The sequence below is a fragment of the Narcine bancroftii genome, chromosome 4 (assembly GCF_036971445.1).
Source record: "Narcine bancroftii isolate sNarBan1 chromosome 4, sNarBan1.hap1, whole genome shotgun sequence".
Taxonomy (NCBI): Eukaryota; Metazoa; Chordata; class Chondrichthyes; order Torpediniformes; family Narcinidae; genus Narcine; species Narcine bancroftii.
In genome coordinates, this window is record NC_091472.1 from 29717838 (window position 1) to 29744405 (window position 26568).

Sequence of the window (26568 nt, forward strand, 5' to 3'; positions counted from 1 at the left end):
ACACAAAACTCAAAACGGTCAACCAGTTTACCTATCTCGGCTGCACCATTTCATCGGATGCAAGGATCGACAACGAGATAGACAACAGCCTCGCCAAGGCAAATAGTGCCTTTGGAAGACTACACAAAAGAGTCTGGAAAAACAACCAACTGAAAAACCTCACAAAGATTAGCGTACACAGATACACAGAGCCGTTGTCATACCCACACTCCTGTTCGGCACCGAATCATGGGTCCTCTACCGGCATCACCTACGGCTCCTAGAGCGTTGTCTCCGCTCCATCCTCAACATTAATTGGAGCGACTTCATCCCTAACATCGAAGTACTCGAGATGGCAGAGGCTGACAGCATTGAATCCACGCTGCTGAAGATCCAAGTGTGCTGGGTGGGTCATGTCTCCAGAATGGAGGACCATCGCCTTCCCAAGATCGTGTTATATGGCGAGCTCTCCACTAGCCACCGTGACAGAGGTGCACCAAAGAAGAAGTACAAGGACTGCGTAAAGAAATCTCTTGGTGCCTACCACATTGACCACTGCCAGTGGGCTGATATCGCCTCAAACCGTGCATCTTGGCACCTCACGGTTCGGTGGGCAGCAACCTTCTTTGAAGAAGACCGCAGAGCCCACCTCACTGACAAAAGACAAAGGAGGAAAAACCCAACACCCAACCCCAACCAACCAATTTTCCCTTGCAACCGCTGCAACCGTGTCTGCCTGTCCCACATCGGACTTGTCAGCCACAAACGAGCCTGCAGCTGACGTGGACAGTACCCCTCCATAAATCTTCGTCCACGAAGCCAAGCCAAAGAAGGAGTAATTTACTTTTCATCCTGGTAAGATGGCCTTCTTCATTGTTCCATTTAAAAAAAAGGAAAGTGGGAGTTGGTCAAATGGGTCCTGCTGCACCTTTCAACAAAATTGTGCCTCATTCCTGAGCCTGGCCACGATAGAATGGAGTCCAAATACCCCAACTGTCATATTGGGATTTGAATATGTGATGCAAGTTGGCAATACAAGACTAATAGCATTGTTCTATTGTGTCCTTATTTGTTTGTACATTCAAAGAGTAACTTGTGTAATGATTCCTCTTGCTATTTTATACCATTGCTTGAAATTGTAGGAAATTTACTGTATATCAAATTGTTAACCCATTGTGCTGATTGGAAAACAGCAGCCCAGCTTAGTCTCATCTTTTAGCACTTGGTCCACAGCTCAGACCAAATCAAGTTTAATTAGATTTCTTTGTCCATTTGACAAGACCAGCTATTATCTTCCTGCAGTCTAAATCTTAATTTCTCAGTGTCAACCACATGGCCAATTTTTATATTATCTTTAAACTACTTTAAAATGCATCCTCACATTTTAATCAAAGCCATTGTGGTATGCAACAAAGCAAGGAACAGACAACCGAGGTTTATGGTAGCAGTGTTTTGAATGAAAAATACAGAGACCATTACCCTTTCTTCTTTTCACTGAGCTAAACTTGGATACTTTTGCCACTCCTTTGGATCCATGGGTGATTTTTTTAGCCAGTCCTTGCAACTAGTTCCATCACCCTCCTAGCCATTATTTCATCCATTCAATGCGCTGACCTGACCTTCTGACTTCCATTCATAATATCATTTGCTCCCTCTCGTGATTTTGCTCACTCAGCTCTTGTTTTCTTTAATGCTTTTACCACTTTCAGTGTCCAATGTTCAATCTATTACCATACCATCAAACACATTCAAAGCTTCATGCCAAATCCCAGAAATACCCTCGTTCACCTACAGTAATTTTCTGATCTTGCCTTGCTAACAGATTTAATCTTCTCATTTTGTGTTTAAAACCATTAATTCTCTCATTTACATTGTAAATGGTTTCTATGTACAACCAAGACTTCCTCAGATTCAGGTCTCTTTCTTCCTCCTTTCCCCCACTAATTGGAGGCCATGCTTCAGGAACTGTGTTCTTGAAATTCCCATCTAAACATCTCTGGCTCTGCACAACTTTCTCTTTAAAATCACATTAAGACCAAGTCTATCCTGATAATCACCATTTATTTAAGCATCAATACTATCTGGATTAAAAAGACTCGGTTGAGATTTCATGTTTCAACACCACATAAATGTGAAGCATTGGTGATGCAGCTTTGAGGGGGTTTAGAATTACAAACTCTTCGCTCAATGTTATTTCTGCTGATAAGTATGAATGTAATGGTTGAAACTGAAAAGGATTCATTCAATGCAGTCCCTCAATCAGAAAATAAGAAAAAAAAAGTTGAATCTGCATCAATATTGCATGAAATTGTGGCTGACCATTTGCCTCCCTATCTGACCATTTCCTATCTGATTTACCCTTTTGAGATTGCCTGATCTTGGAAGCTAAGCAGGCTCAGGCCTGGTCAGTACCTGGAAGGTACATACTTAGTATGTACCTAGTACAACACTAGGTGCTGTAGTTTTCTGTGAGGGGCACTGGACAAAGTGGCAACTCTCTATCTGCCTTACGATAGATAGAAGTTGAAGAATTTCATGTGTGTAACATTCTAAATGTAGTATTACATAACAATAATTAAATCTTTCCCTCAATGTGTCAGCAATGTTCAATGTGAATTTACTGTGATCATTTGTATTCTTCTGGAGATGGGAATATTAAAAGTTCATAACTCCGAAGAGATAGCTTGTCATGCCCATCCTACCCCAAGTGGTAGACCTCTTCCCTTGAGGTTTCATCCAATGCAATCACCCACCCCTTTCAGAATCTCAGTTCTAGATTCTAGCAACCTCTGAATATGTAATTTCAGTATAATACCCCAGTGAGATTTGGACCATCACACCTGATCCCTTTTTAGAGGACCACCACTTCATTCCAGGTCCATCCCTAAACATTTGGAGGCATCAGTGAGTTAGGTGGAGCTTTGCAGATGGTCCATTCTTCCACTGTGTCTGCAGGAAGTTGGATTCCAGCATCAGCATCTCCAAGTGATGGAGCCCATGGGAAACATGAAAATTCCCAGGTTGTGATCTGAAATTTCCTCTAGTTTTCATGAGTTACTAGGATCCTTGTGAACTTTGTCCATCTTGTGTGTGTGCATCCGAACTTGGTCTGCACTATTGGACAGGTTACTATGTTTGAAGTTGCCTGGGAAATAAGCACTCAGATAATCTATAAATGGATTATAAAGAATTGCAAAGATATACAGCACAGAAACGACTTATTCAGCCCAAACAGTATCTGCTGCCTATTTGTGCTCCTCGCACTTCCTACTACCTCTGTACTTTCCTAGCCTCCACTTAAATCTATCCATACTCTTTGTCTTGAATAGTTTCTGTAGCAGTGAGTTGGTTGCTCACTGCTCTTTGGTGAGCTATTGAATGCTACTTTATTGATGGCCTCCACACTGAGCCATTCTATCTCAAGTGAAAAGATCTAACACCTGAAATGTTGAAAATTCCTTTCTCGCCACAGATGCTGTTTGGCCTGCTGAATTCTTCCAGCAGTTTTGTTTTTGCTCTCAAAAGCCTGTTTTCCAGACTATCAATTGGTCATTTCCTGGCTACCTATTCTCAAGAATGAAATGCCTGTCTGGTTGTTTGGTGAGGTACATTTCCTTGTATTGTTGATGTCATCCTTGTAAATCCTGCTTGAACTCTTTCCACTGCCTCTGTGCTCATTGCATCATGGTCTAGATCTTGGGTGAGGCATGTGTGAGATCTATGCTTTGTGTTGGAAGTTGTACACAGACAGTGTGGTGTTTGCACTTGAAAATAATTGACACTGAGGGCAAAGTTTAGCACCAATCTGCATGATTTAATAATTTAGGACTTTGTTTCCAAGTAAACATAGCATTTGAAGTTGCCTGGGAACAAATTATTTACACATGTGGTTGAGTACTTTGATATAACTAAGACTTTGCTCATCAAAGTGGATCCACTCTATGAATGTGCATGTGGTTTGAATTTACTAAGTCAAATTGGTTGCCATAATCCATTTTGTGCATTGGGCCTCTTCAAATCTGCTCCACTCTTGTTGGGTGGTCCTTTGTGACTTGCACTGTGGTGAGGATCGGCATCTCCACTTCACACCTCCTTTTCCAATACTTGATATATGATACTAAGCAGCTTTTTTTCCAAAGTTGATTTTGGTTTACTCAAGGATAAATAAATATTATGGGTCTGTGGAAAAGGAGACAGTGATCTTGTCGTTTGTTGAATGGTGCAAGAAAAATGGAAACTAATGCAATATTCAGTTTTCATTAGGTCTTCACATAGTCACCAAAAAATAAATCACGCTTAGGAAATGACTCAAGGGAATTTCAAGGAGAGACTTTGGTTTTGGTCATAGTTTTGCTTACTCCAATTTTCTGTCAATGCTTCCTTAGATAGGTTGGGCATTTTATTTTGCAATCGATAGTCCTGTATGCATTTATTTTAGTTCACCAGATCTGAGCATTTACACGTTTCTTTCGAAGCCAAAATACAAATGTGATGTTAACATTTGCTGAGAATGTGCCAACCACACATGCACATTTCCATTTATCCTGAAGATGGATCAAATTATTGTGAAGTTTTAAAAAGAAATAGGTGCTGCCTTAGTTTAAAATAAAGTACAGTAGAATCCAGACTTTTCGAAAACTCTCAAACTTTTTAAATTTAGCGTGCTTTCATTTGCGTAAGCACCACAGATGCATAGCAGCAGCAAGCAGCCATACTTGTTGACAATTTTTCTTTAAAACTGCTCATTTTTATAACAAAGCAAGCAATATTTGCTAATGAATAAACTAGCAAATTTTTACCTGTTCATCTCTTCTTTATTCCTTCTTAAATTTGAATTTTAAAAGTACTGCCTGAGAATCTTGAAAATCTGAAAATCCGGGCCGACTCAATCACCAAGCAATCCAGATTTTAGGGCTTCGACTGAAAATGGTTACACTATATGTGAAAATAATTACAGATTGTTTGTAAGAATATTTAGAGATTTAAATGTTCACAAAATGTTTGATTAAATGGAATTGAGATGTGGTCATATAATTTGATATGAAGCCAGTGTGTGTTGGCAACAATAGTGTGAGAGATCAAGAACTAAGATTAATCAAAGTGGAATTGAGTCGGTGACCTCCAGATCAAAAGTAGTTGATCCTGAGACTTGGTCCATTGCACAAGTCCAAAGGTTGCAGATAATTGGATGCAATAACAAGGCTATCTATCATCCAGTCCACTATTGAGAGATCTGAATCATCAGGTTTAATTTGAAATTGAGGCCTATACCCTGCTCTTTCAATTGGATGTAAATATTCCCATACCTCTTATTTGAAGAGGGGCAAAGTCATTGTGGAGGTGACCTGGACAACCATGCATCTTTTAAATAAAGAAACATTTTCTGTCGTTATGTAACTTGCTAGGCCTTGTTGAAAACAAATTACTTGACTCATAAGAACAGTAAAGAACCTTCAAGAGTTTTTTTTTTCCTTTGGCTATATGGACCATTGGAACATGGGTCACATAAGATGCATTCTAAAAATCATTGATTAATTGACATTTGAAAAGTAGATAAATTGCTTTATATCTACAGGGTGTAACCATCTTAACTGCATTTTTTTTTGCCATGCCTAATTGACAAAGTGCTGCTGGGTCTTTTCATTATCACACTCTATGCAATGTTATTTAGTGAAAACCAGGAGAATGATTCAGAATGCCAAAATGAATGGCAGAGCATGTCCAGGAAAGGAGTGTTTGTTACTCTCAGACTTCAGTGTTCTCTGGTATTGCTTCTGTTGTGATTTGTGGCAGTGAGGGTTATGTTTAAGGGAGTTGTCAAAGTAATGAATTGGTGCATTAAAATGCAGCCACAATGTACAGTACATTTTCCCCACATCCAAAATTCGGTTAACCAAGAAAGTTCTATTATGTGAACTTTTTTGGGGGCGGCGACCTGACATCACAAGTTGAAAAAAATTTATCACCCGACTTGCCCATGTGGGGCTCTGATGCTTTGTTGGTGCCAGTTTGGTAATAGCAGAGCTCAAAACCAGCCGGGAAGACAGACGCTGAACGGCTGGATGTTGGCTCAGAGAAGCAGGCTGAAATCTCGATCCATCAGTGAGTGGTTGGAGGAAGTCGGCAAGTCGGGCAGCACATGGGGAGAAATTTGAATGCCGATTGTCCTCGTTTCAGGTAACTCCCTCTCTCTTTCATTTCTTCTTTTCCCTCCACTGTACTTGGTTCTCTGCTTCCTGGCGTCATCAAGGAGAGCGGCCTCCCGGGCAGGAGTGGGGACCTCAGTGAAGAGGTGAACATTATTCTGCTGATGCTACGGGTCTGCTTAAAGCCATTATTCTCTTATCTGAAAAATTCCATTAACCAATAAACGTCCAGTCCCAAGCTTTTCGGATATGGGGAAATGTACTAGACTAGCAATGAAGATGGGTTACTATAGACTGGAGTGAAAAATGCCTCTACTGTTACTAGGTTTGAACCTTGGAACTCCTTCCCTATGGTATTCTTGAAATAATTTTCCCAGAAGCTCTGCAACAATTTAAAATGCAGCTCCTCACCATTTCCCTCTCTTGAGAGATATGTGATGCTCATTTTTGACTTTACTAACAAGGTAGTAAAATTTTAGTCATTGACTTTTTTTGAATATTAGTCCAAGTGAATGCAAGTGGCTCGGCAGTAACATTTACGAAATGTTGGATTGCACAAGACTGCTTACATGATGTGTGGCTGTGAATAAGCCACTGGAGCCTGAAAATGGTTGCTGTCAAGGGCTATTCAGCATAAACAATTCTTCTGGATAATCTATTTCTCTTCTCCTGACACTGTAGGAGAGTGAGATGTTGTGCTTTCCAAACAAAAAGATTCCAAGCAACAGTTTAAATCGTTATATTTACTTCAACATTTTGGAAATGGGTAACGTTTTAGAGTTACACTTTTACATTGGGAGCATATCTTGACTGAATTCTTTGAAAATTCAAATACCATTGACATTGAGGTTCTGAGCACAAAACAGACACCCAAAATATACTCATGTGACAGTGCTTGAGGATGGATCCCTGGACATACCAGCATCCGGAAGAATGATTGACAAAACAGACATATCTTGAACTATTAGGTGGTAGGGATTCACCTTTAACAAGGTTTTAATACTGGAGATGACCACCTAAATGCCTTCCTTCATCTCGTCATGTGAATTTCAATGAGGGTGATTAACATGAGTATTTATTTTTCTTTCTCAGTATAGTTACAACTGTACAGAATGTCCCACTCCCAATGGTTGGTTTCAGTGTCCTAAAGTATCAATAGATGTTTCACTGTGAACTTGCATTTTTTGGGTGAAGACTAATTCCTATTGTGTGAACTAGCTGCCACCCATATTCCATAACTCTTGACAGATGTCTCATGTCTCACAATCACCAACAAAATATCTGAATCACAATTGCCAAATTCATTGAGCTGCAGGGCATAGAAACAGGCCCTTCATGCATTTTACCTGCTAACCAAGTTGTCAATTTCAACTTGCTCCATTTGCATGTGTTTGTCCCATATCACTCTAAACCTTCCCTATCCATTAGACCATTTGATGTTAGTTTCTTGTCTAATCATGCACCCTCCTGTCTTTCCTCATCTCAATCCTGTAATGCAACCCAGTGTTTCTTCATTTGCTTGTTCATCCTGCTTCATTGAGTTGACTTTGACCAGTCACTGTGGTAGGCTCTAACAGTGTCATTCTTCAAGTAAGCTGTTTCTTGTAAGTACCCCTGTTGCATTTCTGATGACTAATATCTATGTAAACTGTTCTGTGTCAATGAAAACATTTTCTTAGCTTCACCCCTGTTAAAATCACAAATTTTAAGCACCTAATATCTCACTCTTCAAGTTACTTTTCTCTGAGGAGAGGTCCAATATAGTTAGCCTTTCCTTGAATGTATACTTTTGCATAAATCTTCTTAGCCATGTCTCTGTGCTTTTCATAATATGGTGACCAGAGCTCTGTGCTACAATATGGTCTAACTAAGATTTATACAGGTTTAATACAACTTCCCTACTGAGCAGTTTTGTCCCCTTAAAAATAAACCCAAAGGCTGATTTGCTTTTTATGGCATGACTTCCATTGACCATTTGAACACAGATTTGCAAAGAATCCCGATTTATCTGTGAAATGTGTTTGCCTATTATTCACAGATTTGCAAATATGTTTGTCCTTTTGTAAATTGTTAAGTTTCTTCTCAATACAGGTCGAATACCCCTTATCTGAAATGCATGGGACCAGAAGTGTTTCTGATTTTGGATTTTTTTCAGATTTCGGAATAATATGTTTGATAATGTGATCAGTGCTTTGTACATTAAAAAAAATCTTGATATCTGCTTACTAAAGAACAAAAATACAGCACCAAATACTAGAAATTCTGCTGGATGACAAAAAACACAGTGAGTAATGCACGTAGGTCTGGCGATGACGAGGGTTGGTAACAAACTGGAACCCACTTGCGGCATCATGTTGGTGCTGAAAAGTTTTGGATTTTGGGGCATTTCTGATATCGCAACTTCAGATAAGGGGTACTTGAACTGTTTTGAATTTCACCCTATCATCCAAATAAACTTGTGTTCTCTGCAAATTTAGACATTGCTTTAGATTCCAAATTCTAAATCAATAATGTGAATTGTGAGCAAGAACTGGTCCTACGAAGAAACAATTATGAATAGCTCCCTTTTCTCCCACTCTCTGGTTTCTGCTCTGACCAAGAGATCTGTCAATCTTGGAGTATTAAAGGTACGCAGGTATGTTGAGCAATGAGGAAGCCAATGGAATGTTGGCCTTTATTGCAAGGAGTTTTTTTAAAAAAAGACAAGATTTGTTATTCTTTCACATGATGCTGGTGATTGTACATAATACTATGTATGATGTTTGTCTTTGTGTTTAAGTAAGAATATAGTTAGTGTCCATGGAAAGAAGGCTTACTCGGGTTGATTTCTGGGATAAGGATTTGATATGTAAAGTTGGACTGGTTTGGGCTTGTATTCAGTGAGAGTCTAATAATGGGCATGTAAATGATAAGGGTTGCCCTAGGTAATTGAGTAAAACTGATTTCTGTCTTTCCAGCATTTTCTTTTATTTTAAACTTAAAGCAACCTCCCAGCTCCAGTATTGTTTATTTCTATCTTTTGCCCTTGTTCATCTACTTCTATTTACTCCTGATGATTCATCAACTCTGATTAATAACCATACTTCACTTCCCCTTTCTAAAATGGTGCCAATTGTATTTGTCACTTGGATTCTCTTTAGTCTTCATCCTATCGTAGGCATTTCATCAGCTCTCTCCACTGTTTTCTTTCTCACTAACTTCAAAAAATCCCTGGTTTCATACTATTCCAGTTTTGATGAAGGGTTGTTGACTCTGTTTCCCTCTGCTCAGTTTGTTGAGTGTCTGCACCATTTTATGTTTTTATTGGCCTGCCTGCTTTTCAATATGATTATGGCTCGCCTGCTTCATACCTCAGCTCCTCCAAATGACAGTTGCCAAATCTCCTCCATTCCATGATCTGTCAAAAATGTGTCTACTTCCTCTTCATATACTCCCAAAGATCTAGCCTTCTCAACACTACATGCAGCAAATTCCAGACATTCTGCTCTTTGGTGAAAGATAGTTGGAAAGGCTCATGGATTGGAAAGGTTCAGAGGGAAATGGGCCAAATGCAGGCAAATGGGATTTACTTAGACATTTTGTTCAGCATGGACGGGTTGAGCCAAAGGGCCTGTTTCTATGCTGTAGAGTTTTGAGTTCAACTCTGCAAGTCCCTGTGCACCTTGGTTTCAAGTGATTTCCCCAGATCTGGTAAGTATGTGGCCTTATTTGACATTCTCGTAATGGTAGAAACATCTCACCATCCTTTCTCTCATCCCCTGAACGCCCCCCCTCCCCAACCACACACACACACACACACACACACACACACACACACACACACACACACACACACACACACACACACACACACACACACACACACACACACACACACACATCATTATGATATTCTTCTAAATTTCAATTAGTGTAAGATAATTTCTTTAGCTGCTTGTGTTGGGATAAATTCCCTTTGCCTGGAACAAGCCCAATGAATATATTCTGGACTGCCTGCAATAATTATGTATCTTTTGGCAGTATACTTTTTTTCCCTAATAAGTTATTATTGTAGCAATGTCCATTCTGAGGATCTTCTATATGCCTAATATGTTTTCTTATTGAATGGCGGAGCAGGCTCGATGGGCCATTTTTGGCCTACTCCTGTTCCTACTTCCGATGTTCCTATGTTCTTATTGAATGGCGGAGCAGGCTCGATGGGCCATTTTTGGCCTACTCCTGTTCCTACTTCCGATGTTCCTATGTTCTTATTGAATGGCGGAGCAGGCTCGATGGGCCATTTTTGGCCTACTCCTTTTCCTACTTCCGATGTTTCTATGTTCTTATTGAATGGCGGAGCAGGCTCGATGGGCCATTTTTGGCCTACTCCTGTTCCTACTTCCGATGTTCCTATGTTCTTATTGAATGGCGGAGCAGGCTCGATGGGCCATTTTTGGCCTACTCCTGTTCCTACTTCCTATGATCCTCATTTCTTATCTCACTATCCAATATCATATCCATCTACTCTGTCACCCTAGTGAAAACTGAATCAAATTAATGATTCAATGTCTCTGCCATCATTGGATGAAAATGGGCTTTTCATGGCTATTTTCCCATCACATTGATGGCCTCATTAGACATTTTAGTTATTATTTTCCTTAATTGAATTTCATTTTTGCTCTTTACCTTCCTAATTTTATTTGTCTTCTGTCTTAATCCCTTAAATTCTGATTTATTGAGCACACATCATCTGTGTCTCTTTATCTTCACTATTTCCTTTTTGGCTCTATTCCTCCATGGAATCTTGAGTTTTTTTAATTTTTCCAGAAGTTACTTTCCTCTGAGCACCATTAGAAACCCTTCCCATTGGTGTTCTGCAACTTATATTTCCTATTATTATTCCCAATTTGATAAAAGGTTCCCTCAATACAATAAACTAAAGAGATCTTCAAAGACCTGCTCCTTTGTTTTCTACCATGTTGTGCGACATGTCGTCCAATTTGCTGAGCTGCCCACTACCATTTCTAATCAGATGCACCTGGCTCCCATCACTGAAAGTCTACCTTTGTTCACTGAGCAAGATATCTCTTGATGGATATGATTTTGTGGGCGTTGTCTAACATCATAGTTTATGAATTAGCCTATTAATATTTGTTCTTGGCAGCTATGTGCTGCAACTTCACCAGGTGAGTATATGACTTTAAGATATTCCTTGTGATGTTCCTGACACAGCCTAAAGGACTAAAAATTAATTGCAGTTGCACTCTGGTTTTCATCCAGAGGAGACAGGGACATCTTAAATCGCACCATCTCACACTTATGGGGATTAAGTTCCAACTCAGCGCTCTGCCCAACTTTCAATCTGAACTGCATCTTGCCTTGGACTATCTTCCTTCCGGTCTGCATCATTTTCATAATCTGTAAACTTGATAATTGTAGCTCCAACAATCACAGGCAAATTAAGATGTATCACAAACAGCAATTATCCCAATACTGATCCTGTGGTGCACAGGGTTCCACTCAGACAAACAACACTTAACCATTGTGCTCTGTCCCACAAGCTGGTTTTGGACTCAAGACTTGGCAGGGTGATCCTGTTTGGGATTGCTCAAGTTTCTTCTTGATATAATACAGATGCACGTATTCTTTAACACATTTAATTCCAAATTACTAGTAAATGTTCACCAACAAGTGTCTTGCTGTACCATTAAAGACCATTAAAGAGTTTGAGTTACAACGATGTATTTGGGTATTTAGTATGTCAATAAACTAAATATCCTCATTTTAAGACAAACTGGAAACAAATTTGAAGTGCACCAAAGAAAAGGTACAAGGACTGCCTAAAGAAATCTCTTGGTGCCTGCCACATTGACCACCGCCAGTGGGCTGATAATGCCTCAAACCGTGCATCTTGGCGCCTCACAGTTTGGCGGGCAGCAACCTCCTTTGAAGAAGACCGCAGAGCCCACCTCACTGACAAAAGGCAAAGGAGGAAAAACCCAACACCCAACCCCAACCAACCAATTTTCCCCTGCAACCGCTGCAATCATGTCTGCCTGTCCCGCATCGGACTTGTCAGCCACAAACGAGCCTGCAGCTGACGTGGACTTTTTTACCCCCTCCATAAATCTTCGTCCGCAAAGCCAAGCCAAAGAAGAAGAAAGAAGAAACTAAATATCCTCATTTTAAGACAAACTGGAAACAAATTTGAAGTTCAGTTTAATGAAAACTCATTGTGGAGCTTTTTGTTCAAAATGCTCAGAATTTAGCATTACTTTAAAACATTTTCTGTTTGAAAGAATATTGTCAAGGTGCTGAAACTTCACCCCAGTGCCAGTCAACATCTTTAGCAGTCTCTATCCCAGTACTGGACCTCCAAAACTGCATTACCAAGTTTATTGCAGCATTGCGATTTACAGAGTGAAATACAAAGATTTAACATTATAACAAATAATCTGAGTGCACATGTTGGCCACTCAGCCCAATCTGTCCATGCTGGGTCCTTGAAGGACCAATCCAATATGTCCCACATAAGATTCTCAACCTAAAAACCTGCCAAATTTACCACCTTCACAAGTTCACCCTGTTTCATTTTGAGATCAATTGTTGATTTTTTTTTTTCCAGCACCCTTTTGGGAAGCCAATTCCTAGTTGCATCAATTTGGTGCTTCAACTATGTCCTTATTCCCCACCCACTCTACACCCACCAACTAACTCACTACCATTTTTTTAGTTAATGATAGAGTTGTGGAGTTTACATGATGGAAATGGGGCCTTTGAACCATCTTATCCATGCAGATCAAGCTTGTGCCAATTGTCTGTTTTTGCCCCATATCCCCCTAAAATGTTCCTAACCATGTATCAATCTAAATGTCTTTTAAACGTTGCATTTGTACCACCTCTACCACTTTCACTAGCAGCTTATTTCATGTACTCACTATCCTCTGTTTCCAAGAAGGTATCTTTCAGGTCCCTTTAATTCTTCCCCTCTCAACTTAAATTCAGAGCCTTCAATATTACTTGGGAGAAAGTTTTTTTCCTCTTTATTTGCTCCTGTACTCCACAGTTTTACATTTGTAATTAAGCAATTCACAGGTGATTAAAGTGCACATTCCAGATTTTATTCAAGGTTATTTGTATTCATTTTGGTTTGACCAGGTAGAAATGGCAGCACTTTTTATACATACCCTCTTTTCAGGGCACCGTAATGTTTGGGACATTTGGCTTCTCAGGTATGTGTGATTACTCAGGTGTGTTTAATTGCTTCATTGGTAAAGATGTAAGAAAGATAGGCTTACTTTTAAGCTTTTGATCATTTTTGGAGTCTGTAGTTGCCATTTTTCAACATGAGGACCAGACTTGTGCCAAAATAAAACAGTAAAAGACATTGCCCAAACCTTAGCGTTACCAAAATTAACAGTTTGAAAGGTCATTAAGAAAGAACATATTAGTGAGCTCAATAATCGCAAAGGGACTGGTATTCTTCCACTCCTGATGACAGAAGAATTTTCATCATAATGAAAAAAACCACATGCGTCTGTCTGACAGATCCAAAACGCTCTTCAGGAGGTCTTCTGCAGAAGACTTCATGAACAGAAATACAGAGGCACAGAGACAGGATGGCTAGATTATTTTGCCAATAAGTTTTTAAAAGAACCTGCAGAATTCAGGAAAAAGGTCTTGTGAACATACCAAGAATAACCTGTATCAGACTGATGGCAAGAGCAAAATGTGGAGCTGTAAAGGAACTGCATAGCATACAAAGCATACCACCTCATCTGTGAAACATGGTGGTGGGATGTTATGACCTGGCCATCTATAGCTGCCACAGGTACTGGTGCATTTATCTTCACGGATTATCTAACTGCTGGTGACAGTAGCAAAATGAATTTTTAGAAACCTCTTAGCTGCTCAAGTTTGAGCAAATGCCTCCAAACTCATTGGTTCACACTTCATCCGACTGCAAGACAATGATCCTAAACATACTGCTCAAATGGCAAAGGAGTTTTTCAAAGTTAAAAGCTAGAAAATTCTTGAATTGCCAACTCAATCACCCAATCAAAATTTATTTGATCATACCTTCCATATGCTGAAGAGAAAACTTAAGGGTACAAGCCACCAAGACCAGCAGGAGCTGAAGATGGCTGCATTAGAGGTCTGGCAGAGCATCACCAGAGAAGGAAGCTCGGTACCTGGTGATGCCTAATCACAAACTTCAAGCAGCTATTACAACAAAGTACTTAAGGTGACTATGTTAATATTGCTCTGACCCAAGTATTATGGTGCCCTGAAAAGAGGGGACCATGTATAAAAATGGCTGTAATTTCTACATGGTTAAACTTGAATGTATACAAACAACCTTGAATAAAATCTGGAATGTGCACTTTAATCTTATATGATTGTTTGATTACTAATTTTAAACTGTGGAACACAGGGGCAGATAAAGGTAAAAAATGTCCTTCTCCCAAACATGATGAAGGGCATTATATGGCCTCCAGTTATAAATTTAAATTAAATTTAGAGATAAAGTACAATTATAGGCCCTTCTGATCCATGAAACCATGCCATCCCAATTAGACCCATGTGACCAGTTAGCCTCCTAACACTACTTTCTTGGAACGTGGGAGGACACCACAGCACCCAGAGGAAATGTATATGGTCATGCGAAGAACATACAAACATCTTACTGACAGTAATGGATTTGAACGCGGGTTACTGATTGCTACACTATTCTTGCTCCCAAAGGTTCCCCTACCCTGAGAATAGGGCTATATTTTGATCTCAAATCTCTCTTTGTACTACTTGCATTTATTATTGAAGTGAAAAGAAACTTAAAAACATTCTATCATGTTTATTGCTAAATTGTAAATGCCATTTTAACTCTTAACCTGTTGTCACCAAGCAAGCAAAGCAGTCTGCTTTATTCAAAAGTGTACTAAGCTTTTAGTGCAATTTGGATCTGTCCTTGCATGGAAGGACAATATAGTTTTCCCAATTTATCAAAGAATATCTGAGATTTATGATGCTCTGGTAATCCCTGCAACCATAAAAGAAGAGATACTTTTGTCCATTCCTCCCTGGGTTGTATGTTGTTGGAGTTAATCCTAAGTATATAGTAACTTGTGTTGTGGGGAAAGCCGCTTTCTCCACTCAGCCTCAGGAACCTATATGACCAGGTGTAAATGATTTACTACTTGGTTTTCTAGTGGAGGAAAAAAAATTGGTGTCACATGTTTGGCATTCCTGACTTCCACAATTTTGAAAATAAGGTGGACTGTGGTCATATATTTTTCTCTTGTTTCTAAGAGATTAACTGTGAGGCATTCTTTTGCATCTGGAAGAATGCAGAGGGCCACTTTAAGCTAGAGGGAATTCTATCAACAAATATTGAGCACATTAAATATGATTTTCAGTCTGAGTTTCCTACAAAGTTGCAAATTAAAGTCATTTGAAATTAGTATAGCTATTTGTCAACCATGCTCATTTGAACCAATTGTCAAAGTTTATTAAAAAAATCTTTCAGGTGTAATTTCTTTGTTTTGTTTTATCAGTTTCTTGGAAACAGCAGCATTCTTCAGCATGAAGCCAAAGTCAGGAGACAAAGAAGTCACTCCAAATGTTTTTTTTACACTTTGGCATGAGTTTTGTACGGACTTCAAGGAGTACTGGAAAAAGGAAAGTAAAGTTATATTGAAAGAGAAGTAAGTACAATTTAATATTTCCATAATGTTATTTTTTCAGTTTTTACACAGTAGAGTTGAATTGTATTTTCAAAATTACCATATTCCTGCTTTCCACATTGTCATTAGAAAGAAAAAGGTGAGGGCCAAGCAATGATCGTTATCATCTTGGGAAGAAATGAAAGTTGGTCATTCAAATCCTTCATGTATTGGCTTACATATAATTGAGTGGAAAAGTTTTCATAATTGTTATCCTATCATTGGAAATATGAAAAATATAAAATACTCAGCAAGTTGTGCAGCATCTGGGAAGAGAAACAGTAGTTCAGTGTTCCAATGAAAGACTAATCATTCAGCCTCTCCCATCTCCCTTGCCTCGCCCATTGTGTGTTACCAGTGCTTTTCACTTTTGCGCTTTGTGTCCCTTTCAGATTACCTTCTAGTTCTTGGACATCCAAAATCTAGTCCATCATACAAATTTTGTTTGGGGTTGAAACTTTGTACATGGGGTTTACTTCTAGTTAGGTGTTTGAGTTGTGCAGTATTGAAACAGACCCTTCAACCCAACTCATCCATGCTGATCATATTGGCTACCAGGGATAGTCCCAATTGCTTGCATTGGGCCCATAATCCCTCCAAACCTTCTCTATCCATGGACCTGTGTAAATGTGCTTCAAATGTTATTGTACCCATCTCTGACAGCTCATTCCACGTACCCTCTGTGTGGAAAAAGGTGGTCTTTGATTCTCTTTCAGAGCTTTCCCTCTCACCTTAAACCTACACCCTCTTGGTTTAGACTCTTTTATACCTTGGGAATAAATAGTTGTATGTATTTGTATTTGGCTCTGTTACCCTGGATCCCATATGATCTAACCTTCAGGACCAGCCAACCATGCAGGACCTTGTGAAGGGCCTTATCAAGGTCCACATGAACAGCTTCTGCTACCCTGCTCTATTTAATCTTCTTAGTTATACCTTCATTGAAACTCAGTCAAAACTTTGAGACACTATTTCCCACATAAAACAACGTTGAGTATCCATAATTAGTCCTTGGCTTTCCAAATGCAGGTAGATCTTGTCTCACAGAATCCCCTCCAGTAGCATTTCCACCACTAATGTTAAATACACTGGCTTGTAATCCTCTGACTTGTCCTTGCAGCCCTTGAATAAAGGCACAACGGTAGATGTCTTCCAGCATCCATCCCGTGGTTAACAAAGATACAACCATCTTGGTACTGCAGGTCCTGACACGAAACATTGATTTTTTTTCTCTCCATGGCTGCTGCCTGATTTTCTGAGTTCTTACAGCTTCTCCTTGTTTGCTCAAGATTCCAACATCTGCAGTTTTTATGGGTTTTTTTGTACAAAAATCTTTTCCTGGGTTCCAGTAGCCCCTTCTCCAGCTTCCCACAAATATCTTTGGATGCTCTGGGGATAATCTATCTTTGTGCTTTAAGATCGCCTGCACCTTTTTTGTATTGTGGGTATGTTTTAAGACATCCCTACTCTATTACCCGAGTTTCCAGTTTTCATGACATTATATATGGTAAGTACAGATGCAAAAACTTCATTTAAGACCTTCCCCATCTCCATGCATAGGTGACCACATTGACCAGTAAGGGTCCTTTATTTGTCAAAGCATTCTCATGTCCTTCATTTGTTGTCCTGATTTCCCTATTGAGTATGCCATGCATCCTTCATATTTATTGGATTCACTGAAAAAACAAGATTTGCTTATGTCTTTAATCCCTCTCACTTTGCTTTACCACCGCCCCTTCCATACAAAAGTTTGAGACTACTTGTAATGGATTTGTCAGTTCCATGTAATTCAGACTACCTTGAATTCCTTTGCTGTATGCCGATCTGCTTCAAGCAGATGAATGGAATAAATAGGGAAAAATCCTACTGTTGGCAGTGAAGAGCATTAAGGTATCTGAAGATAAGGTAATACGCTTACAGGAATCCTTTGTATTCTGACTGAGGGATTTTTTTTTTTTAAAACTGCACAACTCAGACAGAGATTTATAAGTGGAGGGCGTGAGATAACAGTTTCAGGATTCCTGCTAACTCACCAGCTACCTCCCCTTCATCATCCGACCCTCATTTTGTTTCATCCACCCATTATCAATTATTAATCATTTGCCAATCCGTCATTAGCTATTGATCGCTATCCTTGAAATTTGGAATGGTTTAGGAGGATTTTTGAATCTATTAAATTAATTTTAATTCTATTCAATCTTAGGTGACTTCTCTCTGCCTATCTGATTTTTTTTTCTTTCCCTGTTTTTCTTGTATCCTGTTCCCCCCCCCCAATTAAATGCACCCCATTTAATTTGATTTCCTTGTAAACCTTCTGATTATTTTACTCTTTTACTTATGTCTGAAACACATGAACTCAATGGGCAAGCAAATATTCTTTATGCAGGAGGAACTTAAAACAACGTCAAATAGTACAAGATTACTTCATTTTAAATTAGGCATCATACCGCTCCTACCAATGCATTTGTGATTTTTTTTTTTACTTGTATTGAGTCAGTACTTATCAATTAAACATAACACTATTGCCGCATCAGTGGCATACGTTAGAATCCTACACTGCCTGAATGGTGTTTGTATGTTCTCCCTGTGTCCACGGGTGCTCCAGTTTCCTCTCATGTTCCAAAGATGTAAGGGGCTTAATTAATCAGTCACATGGGTGTATTTGAGCAGGCCTAGGCTTGTGGGCCAAGAGGATCTGTTGTGTGCTGATTCTCTAAACATTTAAAAATTGAATCCACTTAATTCCCCTAAGTCAGCAGCTGACGTGGACTTTTACCCCCTCCATAAATCTTCGTCCGCAAAGCCAAGCCAAAGAAGAAACACCCATCCTCGTACCTGCAGCCAACTTAATGAGAAGCATGAGGGTCATTTAATATAAAAGGACACAGCTCAGGATATGCTGTGTCTGTAGAGAGGAATATTCCTGATGATTGAGGTCAGTAAATATCCTTCAAACACAATTAATTTTGGTCATTTCTATCACTGATATTTGCTGTGTGGTGGTAGTGCCATTTTGTGAAGGGCATCAGTAGCCTCAAAAGGATATTCCACATCATAAATAAGAGAAGAATGTGTGTGGCTGGTTATGTAGAGTATAATTTCCAGCAATATGTCCTTCGTCCATAACACTTTTGCAAACTATTTCTTAGGAAATTCAGGAGTATAGTGAAAACTTAACATTTCATTTAAAGGGATCCTTTCTCTTTCCAGCATCCTAACTGCAACATGAAACCTCTCCCCAAAGAAAAAGTGACACTGTTGTGCAGCATGCAAAAATTGAATAAGCTTTTGGAAAAGATTAAGAAATTTGTTTTCTGAGATTGTCTTCATAAAATTATTCTTAAATACAAATCGATAAAACACTACAGCAGAAACAGGCCTATCAACCCATCCAGTTTGTGCCAAACTATTTATTCTACCTAGTTCCATATACCTGTACCGGACCACAACCCTTCCATACCCTTCCCATTCATGTACCTATCAAAGCTTCTCTAAAATGTTGAGATCAAATCTGCATCGACCACCTTCCCAGGCAGCTTATCCATCCCCACCCCCTGAGTGAACAAGTTCCTCCTAATACTTCTGTGAAACATTTCACTTTTCATCTTTAATCCGTGTCCTTCAGTTCTTATCTCACCCAGCCTCAGTGGAAAAGAGCCTGCTTGCATTTACCGTATTTATACCCATCGTAATTTTGCACACCTCTATCAAATCTCTCCTCATTCTTCTACACTCCAGAGAAAAAAGTCCTAACCTGTTCAGCCTTTTCCTATAACTCAACTCCTCAAGTCCTCACAACTTGCTCATGTTTTTTTTTATCTCTGCGTGCTTTCAATCTTATTGCTGTATCTCCTGAAGGTTGGTGACAAAAGTCCAAATTACACAATGTGGCAAATATGAGACATGAACTGAAGTTTGCAGCACACTTTTGGAATGCAAAAGAGCGTACCTGTCCAACTTCAAACATAAATATCAGAACACAACAGCATAGTTTTGGAGATGGGGGGAGTAGTAAGGACACCTTCCTGGTGTCATTGCTTCAGTCTGCATGATTGATCTGAGCTTTCTTCTGCTGCGAACCATATGCTTTGCAATTCACACTTTTTGTGAAGTATTTTGAAAACAGTGGGCTCAGTTTCCACCTTTCCTTGCATGTCAGGATGCTTTGTTAACCAAAGCCAGAGAACATTACTCAACACTGGTGGGTTGTTATGTTGTATTACCACAAAGACCACAGCTGTGGTTCTTTATTTTTTTTTACATTTGTTTGTAATAAAAACTCTAGGTGGGTGGATTCACCGTCTCTGCTCACTTCCCAATTCTACCCACCATTTTCACTGTTGGAGTATATTAGTGTTTCTGGCAGACTATCAGTCTACTGTAAAAACTTAAAATAAAACACTTTTAAAAAAAAATATAACAGCACAATAATTAACTTGGATGCATTCTCTACAATGACTTTATTTGTTAACAAGGGTTTGATCTGGGTTCCAATAACTCGAAGCGAGTGGTTTCTATAAGCCCCTGACTGCTGTTGAGGTGTACGTGTGGTGCAATTGTTTTGCCTGTTCCATTATATCCTTATCCATCATTTTTAAAGAATAAAATATTCAGATGGCATATCCTAGCTATTTATCAATTCAACACCATCTATCAGCACCTGAGTAGTGTACAAGAGAGTGATTGCGGTCATATTGCTCTTTAATCTATAGTTTACTTTCAACAGTCTATATGTTTGCCCAAGCCTGCAATGCCATTCACAAAGGTCTGCTCTCAGTTGTCTAAATTCCACCTTCATTATCAGGCTGTTCACCACAGGAATCAAACTAGTCATTCGGATCAGTACCATCTCCAATACAAATGAAATTGTCCTTAAAATAAAAGCCCAAACCTGCACACAAAGCTCCAGATATGGTTTGGCAGCATAGTGGTTTAGTGGAACACTATTACACAGTGCCAGAGACTTTGCCTGCAGGGTTTCCTCTGGGTGTTCTGCTTTCCTCCCACATCATAGAACCATAAAAAATTACAGCACAGAAAACAGGCGGTTTGGCCCTTCTAGTCTGTGCCAAAACATCATTCCTCTAGACCCACTGACCTGCACCCATTCCATGACCCACCAGACCACTCCCAACCATGTATCTATCCAATTTATTCTTAAAACTTAAGAGTGAGCCTGCATTTACCATGTCAGATGATGAGATTCCAATTTATTGTCATCGTGCCAAGTAAAATGCAAAGCCAGTGAAATAGTGTACAATTCATATCCAACCAGAAGTTTTTTTTTAAATAGTGCCACATGCAAATAACTACATGCAAATAAAAACAAGTGCATTCAGCAAGCAAACAATTGTAAAAATACTGACAATATAATGTGAGTGAAGTACCACTCAATGCTGTGATTTAAGGTTCAGAAGGGTCACGCCCTCATAAAATTAGGGGGTAGCTCTTTTTGAGTCTGTTGGTTCAAGAGCAAAGTCTCCTGTAGTGCCTACCAGATAGGAGAAGAGTTAAAAGTTTGGGTGTGGTGCGCAGACAGCGTTTCTGATGGATATTCTTAATGGTGGGATGTTGAATGCCGATAATCTGCTAGGCAGTTTTCACCACCCGCTGAATTGCTTTACGGTCTGATACGAGACAATTGCCATACTACACTGAGATGCCATAGGTAAGTATGCTCTCAATGGTATGGCAGTAAAAATCCATCAATATCCTGGGACAGAGGTGCACTTTCTTCATGTTCCACAAAAAAATAAAGATGGTGCTGTGCTTTTTTGATCAGAGTGGAGGAGTTCAAGGACCAGGTGAGATCATCGGAAATGTGGACTCCAAGGAATTTAAAGCTCCACCACAACTCCATTTATGTAAATAGGGACATGAGTGTGACTTCCAGCATGCCTGAAGTCCACAATGGTCTTCAGAGTGTTAAGGACCCAGTTGTTGTCTGCACACCAAGCGGTTAGGTGCTGGGCATCATCATTGTAGGCTGTCTCATCATCCCCTCTGATCAGGCCAACCACCATGGTGTCATCTGTGAACTTGATTATGGAGTTAGAACCATATACTAGAATGCTGTTATAGGTGCAAAGGGAATGCAGAACAGGGCTCAGCACACAACTCTGGAGCATGCCAGTGTTCAAGGTGAGAATGGAAGAGAATAGATTCCCTAACTTAGCACATTGGGGTCTGTTAGTCAGAAAATCCAAGATCCAATTACAGAGGGATAAACTGATATCAAGCTAACAAAGTTTGACGATCAGTTTGGAGGGAATCTCAGTATTGAATGCCAAACTAATGTCAATGAACAGCATTCTGACATAACAGTTGGAGCTGTCCAAGTGGGTCAAGGCAGAGTGAAGTGCCATAGAAATGGCATTCTCAGTTGACCTGTTGATAAGATAGGCAAATTGATGAGAGTCCAGGGTGATGGAACATGACAGCTGGCAAGATTGTGGAAAAACCCCATTTTGAAGACTGGTTGTGAGTTCTTAGTTCAGCCTGGTCAAAGCCCTTGTGGTCCATACAAGAGGAGATGGCTGGCTGTATAACATTTCACTTAAAATAAGGTAAATAAGGGAAGGAACTCTGTGGTGACCTGAAAGAAAGAGATTATCATCTGGAAAACCCTGATGGGGCAAGTTTCTTCAGCAAGACAATGAAATGGCTGATCGGAAAGATTCAGTTGTGGGTGTCCAACGAGCAACAAATCTCTGAAAACCAACAGGAACCTTCCTAAGAGGTAACCATTTACCTTGCAAGCACAAAAGTCCGGTGAAGATACATAAATGTTAAATTCTGTGCACAGTATAAGAATTGCCTGGCACCAGTGAACTTGGAGGAGTGAAAAGCGAGATTGGACTGTGAATCAAAGAACTTTTCTGAACTTACACACCCATTACATGCACGTGCGCTTAGAATTAGAAGGGGGTTAAGTTAATAGCAATAAGTTAAAGTTTGATCCTGTTTTCATGTTTAAAGATAATTAAAAGCAACTTCTGTTGAGGTAGCCATTTGACTTGGTGAATTTCTATTGCTGTTGGGTTTTGGGGGTCCTCTGGGTCCGTAACCCAATGATGATGAAATAGTGTAAATTCAACTTGTTGAAATCCAGTGGAGTGTTTGCTACTTTGACTTCAGCGAGTTGGCTAACTTTACAGTGAGTTATTAAAGCATCATAGCATGAACTCCCTGATCCCAGCCTATCATTTATCATCTGTGGGTGGTTACAGAAAAAAGGTTGTATTTATGTAATATCTTAACACAGCAGAATATACCAAGGCACTTGCGACATATTGCATTGTGAAACAAATTAATTTCCATATATTCCCAGTGCAGGATGAGAGCAGGAGATGCAATCTTAATCTCAGCTGTTAATTTTGCATACTACAGTATTTGTGTCCACGTGTACTAGGTCAGACTGAGATGAATTGTTAAAGCTGAGAGCAAAACTGGAGGGACAGTCCCAAACTTTGAGAAAAAACATTGGCCTGGACACCAGTGGCTTATGTATGATGTGACAATGTCCTCCAAACCCAACTAATCAAACTAATCAAAAAATTTCACCTTTTGGACCAGTTTACACTACTGGAGAATCGGATGTTTTGGGGGAAGTTCAACATGTATTTGCAGATTTACAGGCTTATTTAGAAAATATAAATGATATCCAAATTATGAATAAATTGGGATTTGCCACTGTACGACCTTTTTAGGTTGGATCATTGTCCATCCATGTGACTGCCCACACTACCATGTTTTTTTTTGTGTATATAGAGAGAGTTGGGCCAACTGATCCTGTATGAGATAGAACAGGTTTGAAGGAATCAGTAGAGCTGAGGTCTCAGTCCTCTTCTCCAGAACAGCCTTGTGGTTCTTAACATCTTGCTGCTTTTCCACTACTAAGCCAAAAATCAGAAAATGCTTAAGGTCTACAGCAGACAAGATGGCATCTATGAAGACAAAGATAATCTTACAGGCTAATGAATTTGAAAAATAAAGAAACCAGTTTCAAGTGGCAGGTAAAAGAGGCCAAGAGAAAGTGCAAGTTGATTGTAAGATAGAACATGAAACATTACAGCACAGTACAAGACCTTTGGCCTATGATGTGCGACCTATATAAACCTACTCAAAAACCTATCTCCTAACCCTCTTTTTTGCATCCATGTGCCTTTCTGAATCGTTCAACTGATGCTTTGTACCAGACTCCTCCATCACCCCTGGCAACCCACTACTCTGTGTGAAAGGGGGGGGGTGGGGGGAAGAATCTTACCCTGACCTCTCCCCTAAATTTTCCTCCCCTCACTTTTACCAATGTCCTCTAGTGTTTGTTTTATACTCTTGCCCTGGGAAAATGATGCTGACTGTGTAACTTGTTGATACTTCTCATAACCTTGAAGACCTCTAAGTCGCCTCTCATTCTTCTTTGCTCTAGAAAAGCCCTAGTTCTGTTAATTTTGCCTCCTAAGACACGTTCTCCAATCCAGGCAACATCATGTAAATCTCCTCTGCACCCTCTCAATAGCTTCCACATCCTGCCTGTTATGAAGCGACCAGAACTGAACATTGCTTCTTGGCTTTTGAATTCAATCCCCCCCCACCCCCCCAAGTAATGGTCAGCATACCATGGGCCTTCTTGACTACCCTATCAACCTGTGCTGCATCCTTGAGAGATCTATGGATTTGAATACCAAGGTCCATCTATTCATCCACATATATGTTTATAAAAACAAAGTATTCAAACATATTTAAGTTAATGTAGCAGCCAGCGATCAGGTAGGTGCCCCGGCACACAAGGTAGCTGCCGAACATGGTGAATCTGCAAGGACCATGCTGACTAAATAGTCTTTCTTCTCGGGCTGCAGGGCACATGGCGGAAAACAGCGAGCACCAGCGGATATGCCGGCTTATCAGTGCCTGGCAAGCCAGTGAGATTATTTCTGCCAGAAGCAACGGGACAACTAGGCCCAGCAAGCCTACATAAAGCAGGGAAAACCGTCAATAAATCAATTATCGCCTGTACTCACCTCGTGTAAGTGTCCTTCACGCCCTGCCGTAGCATGTGCTACACTCGTGACCCTGACTGGTCCAAACAGCGCTTCAGACCTGACAATGGAAAACAAGCAATACTCCACCCAGTTTCACTGAAACTGCCAACATTCTGGACCGCAGCTGCTAGTATGGTTCGAGCAGGCCGAGGCCCAGTTTCAAATTCAACAGATCAAAGCCGACAACACAAGGTGGTGAGCTTGCTCGACCTGGACACAGCCACCAGGGTTGTTGATTTTCTCCAGCAGCCTCCAGAGCAGGGCAAATATGTGGCCATCAAGGAGCTATTGACATGCACTTTCGGGTTCTCAAAACGTGAACACACTGCCCGACTGTTGTACATGGGACGGTTTGAGGGTCAGGGCCACTTCCACTCTCCTGATTGGCATGTTAGTATTAACTAAGGAGGACTTCAGCAACCCCAGGAAGGTCACGGCTCGAGCAAATGAGCTCTGGGGAGCAAAGAGAGACTCTAGAATCATGATAGACCAAGTCACAAGGTCTTGTGGGCAGCAGACAACTAGATCGCCACAGCCGACCAGCAGACCAACGGATCACACACACACACCCACTCCCCCCCCAGTGAGCAGTGCTGTTTCTATCACCATGTGATAGTACAGATCTATCACCAATGTATATAGTTACTGTATCTAGACTGTGCTTACAGCGATTGGCTGAGAGCTAAGCCACGCCTACTGTCTGGGCCTTAAAGGGTTGTGTCCCTAGCCAGGTCGAATCATTCCGGACTGGTCGACCACCTGTGAAGAACTCCTGTCTTTTGCTAATAAAAGCCTTGGTTTGGATCAACGAGTCTTTGGTTCTTTCGACGAGCTCTACACACCAATGGTGGGGTTCGGAGGCCCATTGATTGCCCTCCCTGCACGTTTCAGGGAAGTGCCTCGGCCAACCGTCACTAGTGGCTGCGACAGGGAAGTGCCACGGCCAACCGTCGCTAGTGGCTGCGACAGCCAGCCAATGAACCAGCCACACATGGGACTCCCTATTACGGCAATGGTTCCTAGTTGACGCGGGCCAAGATCAGCGTACTGCCACCCTCAGCTCACGACACCTGCAAAGGGAAACCGGACCCAGCCCTGAGGATGGCAAACAATTCCAGCTTTCGAACCTTTGGTACTTTGCTTTGGGAACAGCCGGTTAACGTAGACGTTTATCCTAGCAGCAGTGCAATAACCATTTCTGGGGGCTAGAGTTTCTCAGGACTCATTGTTGGTGGACCTCAAAGGGCAGTTATTAGTGCGTGCCAAGACTTTTTAAACCTTCTCCCTAGGGGAGACCAAGCTAACCACCCCCCCCCCCCCCCCACATTCCTTCACCACCAGCGAGAATGAATTCACACGCATCCTTGCAGAATTCCCCTCCACTGGTGGTGCCACTGTTTACCTCAACAGAACCAAAACATGGGGTATGGCACTACATCCTCACTAAAGGCCCCACCTACACGCCAGGGCACATCACTTTTCTCCCCACCCCCCACCCCTGAGAAACTCAGCTTCACAAAGGAGGAGCTCCGGAAGATGGAAGAGCTGGTAATAGTGCGGCGGTCCAACAGTCCTTGGGTATCCCTCCTGCACTTGGTACCGAAGATGGCGGAGGATAGAGGCCATATGGGGATTATTGCTGCCTTAACAAAACCACCATACCAGACAGCAGGACTTTACTGCGAATTTGCAGAGGGCACAGAT

The 26568-nt window shown here is 40.6% G+C and overlaps 1 protein-coding gene across 1 annotated transcript in view; it reads left to right on the forward strand.

Annotated features, from left to right (window-relative positions):
• LOC138762358 (formin-2-like) overlaps positions 1-26568 on the forward strand; it is a 439633-nt gene that overhangs the window by 376323 nt on the left and 36742 nt on the right. Inside the window, exon 16 of the mRNA XM_069936126.1 lies at positions 15656-15805. Coding sequence (XP_069792227.1) covers positions 15656-15805 — 150 coding nt within the window. The remainder of the gene's footprint in view (positions 1-15655; positions 15806-26568) is intronic.